Here is a 7,202-nt window from a genome sequence, read left to right as displayed (position 1 = left end):
ATTTATGAGAATGCTCAATTACAATGTTCTCTGTTACAAATTGTCTTTAACGAAATAGTGCCGATGTTTAAGAGAAAAGGAAAAATAGCGCGCTCGGTCATGCGAAAATAATTCTAATTGAGCTATCGGTCTCTCGCTATTACGGCTGGCTTGAGTTTTTGCAATCTTTTCCAATAAAATATAAATTTTATCGAATCTTGTGATTTTTTAAAATAATACGTAATAATGAATGTCGGCGTTAAAGCCTGTTGCATAGTCATAGTCATAAAAAACAGCTTTTTTGAAAAATCGATATGGATTATAAATTTGTATAATATAACAAACACGTAAAATAGAATAACTTGATATATGATAAGCAATAAGGAATGCGATTATTTATGAAAGAGAGTTTAGGTATATCACACACGTGTAAACATCGTTTATCCGTGTGGTTTATCTGCAAAAATATGTTTATAAAGAGGCCGAGAAAATTCGAAAGAAGTAATCGAGTTAGGGCCACCGGTTGACAATCCGCGTCCTACAGATGGCGCGCGTCCGCCACCTTCCTTTCAATCGTCGTCGAGCTGTCGAGCGCGCCAAATACACCGCTCCTTCGAGAGATTTCGCGAATCTTACGTGTTAATTATAGTTGTGTCAATTACATCGCGTATCAAAACGGGTTAGTGTTATTGTATGATTGCTGACAGATTCTCGAATGGCTCGCGATCGCGGTTATATTTTGTGATTTATGTCTGTATTTTCACCAGCTGCAGAAGCACTCATTTTTCAAAAAGTCTTCTCGTGTTTTTTTCAGAACTGGTTCGGAATGCGACAATTACAGTGTCTTGTCATCACGGTAACTTTTGCTTCATTGTTTGGTAAGTGACAACATGAATATTATTGATGATTATGGGAGAAGAAAGAATTTCACACAAGTTTTACGAATATAAGTAATTTATTTTTCTACACTATAATTCTACACTATAATCGACAAAAATTGGCTAACGCTTTGGACTATCCGATATACAGAGTTAGTTTGATTCCTTGTCGAAATTTGGAAGGCGGTAATTATTAATTACCATATATTACAACTATACGTATAGCTTCGTTGAGTTTAAAAAATGTTGCTTCTTAACTTTTTACAAAAGTACCCGAGTCAAGATTTAGCGTCTAAATCCCATCAGTCCCAACGCTTTTTTATACTTTAGCTTTAATTTCGTTATTATAACAAATTCAAATTTAAATTAGAGTGGCGTGCAACATTATCAAATTATAATTATAATTAGTTTATTTGCTTGTACAACTCCCTTTTTCATCTATTTTGAACTTTCAAATTCTAAGTAACTACTTGTAATATCCAGAGTGAATAATAATCTATATAGTATTATGTTTAGAGATTCTTCTCTCTCTCCATTCATCTTTTTGTCTTGGGTCAGAATGTACAGTTAGAATCAAAATTTCGACTCTGGTAGCTCTGAAAAAGTTTTTGTAACGAGGGAATACAAGAGAAATTGCGCTAAAAATAAAAACAAGATAAGTAAATAGAGAAGGGTAAAAGTGATAGAACGAAACGAAATGGAGAGCTGTTGAGAACGTGGCACGTTATTAGAAACTATTAATTAATTAATGCTTGCTTAATATTAATAATCATTATGTCTTCCTATATACAAATTGTTGCAAACGTTTCACTACAGCTATGGTAAACGTCTACTTTTCATGCGCACGCGTGCTACGTAAATATATATATATATATATATATATATATATATATATATATATATATATATATAATATAAAAAAGTGTGTATTCGTTGCGTTTCGAATATACGGGGAGACGTTCCCCTCTTAATCCTATATGAAAGGATAAGAGTCTAGTAAACCGCAGACCCGTGAATCCAAAGATCCGTGTAAGCAGGGAGAGGGGACGGTCTACGGATTCAAGAATCCGCAAGACTGATAAAAGAACGATTTATGGCACGGATGCAAAAGTGAATGCAGAAGAACCATAGACCCACAAATTTCAGAATTTGTCCGCATAATATGAGAATTAGAATTCAGGAAAGTTCGCTAGACGTCTCAATTTAAAAAACGTGAGGAATCCGCGGATATGCTGACATCTGCGGATTTAACGACTCGTCAAGATTCAAATCTGCCGACTTAAGAAATCGCGAGTAAATGTGCGGGCTTACGTAGATATACGAATGCATAGTGCATAGTAGGTTTGGTGAAAGCACGGATCTTACAGATTACAGGAGAGTCGCGGGTCTATATATATATACATACATATACATATATATATATATATATATATATATATATATATATATTTATTTATTTATATTTATACGTATATGTATAAAATCGATCGACACACGTGGTACGATCGTGTTAACGCACTTGGATGTACATGCTATGCCGCGAGCCTGCTCATCGGCCGAAATACTGCACGGTGCTCCGAAACGTTACAAGGCATCGCCACTTTCTGCTACTTACAAAGTCGTTCTCACGATTTCGAGCATACCGATTGATCATCGGTGTGTCCGCGTCGCCCGACAGGGCTCTATTATTAATATTATTATTAGTATTATTATTGTTGCTGTTATTATTTGGGTAACCGTATGCCCCGGTGAAGTACATGTAGAATCCCTAACGCAGCATTACAATGATTAAAAAGTAAACACATCAACTTCTCGCTAATACCGATGAAAATCACTAAATCGCGACAGCATTCGGTTATTCGATATTTCGTTATGTAATATTTTTACATTAATTCCGTTCACGGCAATGTTATGTTTATGTGTCGTAAACGATTTGCGATTAAAGTTCAAAATTAAAGTCGCGCTAAAAAGAATTGAATTCGCTAGATATGAAACGCGAATATAAGAACTATCGTCTGCTGCATCTTGCGTCACAAGATCATCCATCAGTTTCCCGTTTTCCTCGCGTTCTCATGCTAATGAGATGCTTCCTCTCGCGTCTACGATATTTCGCGTGCAATCGTGACAAACACACACATGTACACACGCGTCAGAGATCCATGTTTTCCGGGCGTCATGGCTGCGTCGTACGTGCTGCTGTGACCCGTGTGAGATTTCCTATCGTGCGAACGAGCGAAATTGTCGCTTTGCGGTCGACGAACAGTTACTACTAGGGACACTCGAGTCAGAGTCTCACTGAAGTCAGTTACAAGCGTCCAGACGTGCAAAGGATCACACCTTTGCGTAAAAAACGATTTGGTATAATTCCCGTTCGTTCAAACCGCGTATTTATATAAACTCTATTCTATTATATGTGTCTCCCTTTGCAATGTTTTCCAAATTGTTAACAATATATGCCACGTTTTTAAAGAAGTTACTTGAGATCAGACGAAACAAATTAGGCGTTAAGTTCTTTCTCTTTCTTGAAAACTCGCGATTTTGGAATTGGCAAGATTTTTGCAATCGATCTCTTCTCGATCTTCTTATTTGGTTCAATTGACGATAGAAATCAATGTTACATATCGATCTCTCGTGTTATTACTTCGGCACGCCGTAAAATGTGTAGTTTTCTCCTTCGATAGGAATGAAAAAAAATGATTGTACTCTGGCTTGAGTGCATCCCTAGTCACTACTCAACGTTACTAACACGGGGGCACAGGAACTCACCGTTAGTGCATATTGATACGAAGTGGTGACTAGTAGATTCTCGCCGAGCACTCCGCCACGTCCGGTCTGTGTGCTCCCGCAAGTAGGAAAGAGAGACAGAAAGAGAGAAAGAGAGAGAAAGCTCCCAAAGAAAGAGGGAAGAAAAGAAAACGAAGAGAAAAAGAGAGATTGAGAAAGACGACATTGTGTAAAATGTTGAGGAGAAGAAAGTACCATGAGTTGACGGCTCCAGCGAAAATATCGATTATTTTATGCTTGGTCATTGTCACAGTTACGCGTGCCATAATACAACGTTTGCTTATGCCGACGACGCGTTCGGTCGATTGTGCATTTATTTGTGTTGCATTTGCAGCGCGAACAACGAAACGTTTTCACCCGCATTAATAGTCGATTCTTGTTTCTCATTATAGACGTCGGGGACTTATAAGCACCGCGTGCGCGTTAACGTTGCTCTACGAATAAATAAGCATTTATGAATACGTTCCGAATTAATCCGTCGCGGTATGCGTGCGCGCGTGTGTACGAGGCGTCGCGGAAGAGCTCTGCGTTATCCGTGTTTCTTTGCGCGAAGACCCGCGGGAGCCTTCTCTCAGTCGACTTGATCCTGATGAACATTGATTTCGCATTGATACGGGAATATCCTTTCGTACAACTTGAATACAAGTCGAATATTTAAGTGTCAACTCCATCATCGTCCTCCTCATCTCTACTATTCGCTGTTACTACGGCAGACGAGGGGTAAAGGAGAGAATTACACACGTTCTCGCTCTCTCTCTCTCTCTCTCTCTCTCTCTCTCTCTCTCTCTCTCTTTCCGTCTCTCTAGATACGCACGCAGAGTTCTCAGCGTACGCGTTCCTCAGGATAAAGTTTGTGAACTGAACGCGGCGACGAACAGACGGCGCGATTAGTGTAGGCGGCGAACAAAGTTTGCCGGACCCGTCGGTTGCTCCCAAACAGTCCGACACTTGGTAGCCTTCCGCCAGTGCGGCAACTGGATACCGAGCCGTTGACATTCGTGCACGTATGCTACGAAGGATTCGCAGAAGCAATGCTCGGTCGGGCACTCGCACATGTCCTGAAGGCAAGCCTTGTAGTACATCATTGGGTTTACCTTCTTGTGGCAAGCGTCAAAGATCTGCGACCTCAGCCGATTGCACAATCTACAATCGGCGGACAAATAGCGATTGAGAATTAGCTCTCTCTTTCTCTTTCTTTCTCACTCTAAAAGAGAGAGAAGTCTCAAAGAGATCGTGTCAAAATCATTTTTACAATTTTTACGTAAAAGAAAATAGAAAAAATCGCACTGAGAGAAAAAGTGGTTGATCCAACTAAAATTATAGTTATTTTTAGTCCTGTGTTGTTTGATTGTTCCAATATAAAAATAACAAAAAAGTAGTAGTAATAGCAAGATTATTATCACTAACTCATTATAGTAGAATTTAATAAAAAAAAAAAATGGTTTATACTTGCTCAAAATTTTTAGTAATTATTTCTCTATATGATTATAGTTCGAAATATCAAAGACTCGTTCGAAAGAACCGCGTGTATTACCTATGATCCTTCCTTCCACGGCAACGTCTCTCCTTGTCGACGTTTCCGGACCTCGCTCGTACGCACATCTTCTTCGCTCCCACGGCCCAAGATTGGCCAAACTGCTGCGGATCCTGCAGCAGTCGGCCTCGTCGCGTAGTAAAATCGTCTTTCGTGATGGAATTGAAGTTACCGCAGAGACCGCATAGGCGTCCCCTGTACGATGAAGGTGCCGACACTTCGAGATAGCTGATACCGTCCCAGAGTACCTTGATCCCGATCTGGGTGTTCACAATTACGCTGTCGGTTGTACGGTTAATGTCTAGTCGGTTCGCCACGGCATAAGGAACGTCCACCTTCTTCCCGTTCACCTTCACCCTCATTTTCTGGCCAAGGTTCACTTTCAAGTCGCCGATCTGTAACACGATCGCAGTCGGAACGTAGAGCGGAAGCTCCTTTCCTTTCCTTGCGGTGTCCAGTTTGGGAATGCCCTGGCATCGTTCTGGCGCACGCGAATCTCGCGATTCGCCTCGAGACAAACTTGATTTCGCAATACGATTAATCGAGCTCGAGATGGTCAATTCACAGCTTTACTCACGTACAAATCAAAGTCGTAATGTCTTTAAAAACGTGGACTCCAAATGTTACCGCGAAGATAATTGGTTCGAAAAGCAAGACGTGCAACCATAACGTTTGAGTACTTTCTCGAAGTTCTTTTTCTTGAAGTTACTTTTATCTCGTCCAGCTCGAGAGAAGCAATTTTTTTGTATCAAGAAAAGAAAAAGACATAATTCCCATCGCACTAACCTTGATGGCGATAGTTTTGGTCCACGCGGACGACTTGGTCGATCTGGCGTCGTTGGTCACGCGTATACTAAAAGTACGACCTGCGCAATCACTGACCAACTGATACTTGCACGGTCCCTTGAAGCTGTAGAATTTACCGTCAAAGGTGCGATAGTGCGGGTCTCCGAAAACCGTGCAGACCCCGTCACCTGAAAGAGATGTTCGTCGAGTGTGAATGTCGAGTTGCCGCGGTCGCGGCGTATTGCGCACGTGAGCGCACTTACTCTCGACGCATCGCGCACAGCATTGATCCTTCGGACGCTCCAGCTTCGTGTTCGGCGGGCAAGGTTCGTTTATTACCGGGCACATAGGCATCGCGCAGCGCACTTTGCCCTGTTTGCAGGCGCACGCCTTGCAGGAATCAAGCTTCCATGATTCGCCATCCTGCCTAGGACAAAAAAGAACGTTTAAACCGGAACAGGATGGGATATCCCATGGAGTAACTCGCTAGCTTCTGCTCGTGGGATTTGGCGCGTCGAAAAATTGCCGACTATACGTCCAAGAGTTTCCACTATCGCGCGTGCGTTGATACTCGCCTCGCGAACTTTTCCATTGTAAATGCAAGAGGTTTTGCTCTCCTCGATGATCGGGCATTGCGGGCAACAGCGACCGTGTGTCTGATATTCCCTGGGACACTCCAGCACTGGGCAGGTCTCCTTCGTGCACGAGACCGATGAATTGGTGCAGGTGCAATGTGTGCAGTGATCCGCGTAGAACTGTTTTCCCGAGGTATACAGCATGGTGCCGACCATGCAGGCGCCTTTCGGAGGTGGTAGAAATCTTCTGCTACCTGCATCACGAAAAGCGTCGTTTGATTAGGTCAGTCAAGGATTTGGAAAGAGAAAAAGGGAGAAAGACAGTTGAGAGAGAAAGATCGTTAGCTTTAGTCTGAAGCGACGCGCGAGAATAACTTTTTTCTTTTCATCCACAATAGTCAAAGTAAAAATATTAATTTCCGGGCCGATCCTAAACATTCTTATTATTTTGGTCTTTAAGTACAAATATTTAAACTTTTAACATATAGAGTATATGTATTTTTTATGTTAAAAGTTTAAATATTCGTATTTAAAGACTAAAATAAGAAGAATGTTGAGGATTAGGTACGTGTCCAAGCATTGATATCTACAAATTATTCTCTTATTACATTGTGTGCGAGAGAGAGAGAGAGGGGGAGAGAGAGAGAGAGAGAGAGAGAGAGAGAG

At 41.3% G+C, this 7,202-nt stretch overlaps 2 protein-coding genes across 2 annotated transcripts in view; both read right to left on the bottom strand.

Annotated features, from left to right (window-relative positions):
- Nucleotides 1-915: 915 nt before the first annotated feature.
- Nucleotides 916-7,202, bottom strand: part of LOC116852798 (BMP-binding endothelial regulator protein-like) — a 38,934-nt gene continuing 32,647 nt past the window's right edge. Inside the window, exons 10-11 of the mRNA XM_032833476.1 lie at nt 5,176-5,570; nt 916-4,784 (exon numbers count right to left, since the gene is read on the bottom strand). Coding sequence (XP_032689367.1) covers nt 4,529-4,784; nt 5,176-5,570 — 651 coding nt within the window. The 3' untranslated portion in view covers nt 916-4,528. The remainder of the gene's footprint in view (nt 4,785-5,175; nt 5,571-7,202) is intronic.
- On the bottom strand, nt 6,252-6,976 carry LOC116852790 (cysteine-rich motor neuron 1 protein-like). The gene is made up of 2 exons (XM_032833463.1): nt 6,537-6,976; nt 6,252-6,388 (listed from the first exon to the last, which is right to left on the bottom strand). The coding sequence occupies exons 1-2, from the start codon at nt 6,750-6,752 to the stop codon at nt 6,362-6,364; spliced, it is 243 nt and encodes an 80-aa protein (XP_032689354.1). The 5' UTR covers nt 6,753-6,976; the 3' UTR covers nt 6,252-6,361.

Source organism: Odontomachus brunneus, unplaced genomic scaffold, assembly GCF_010583005.1.
Source record: "Odontomachus brunneus isolate Ranch 3 - 2012 unplaced genomic scaffold, Obru_v1 Obru_scaffold_006, whole genome shotgun sequence".
Classification (NCBI taxonomy): domain Eukaryota; kingdom Metazoa; phylum Arthropoda; class Insecta; order Hymenoptera; family Formicidae; genus Odontomachus; species Odontomachus brunneus.
The sequence above is the reverse complement of the archived record's forward strand: the minus strand, read 5'-3'. Positions and strand labels throughout refer to the sequence as shown.

What these genes read in the sequence shown, in the direction of transcription:
- LOC116852790 (XM_032833463.1), bottom strand. Translation starts at nt 6,752, where the DNA reads ATGGTCGGCACCATGCTGTATACCTCGGGAAAACAGTTCTACGCGGAT. An exon ending in ACAATGGAAAAGTTCGCGAG is followed by an intron (nt 6,389 to 6,536) that starts GCGAGTATCAAC and finishes TTTTTGTCCTAG; the next exon opens with GCAGGATGGCGAATCATGGA.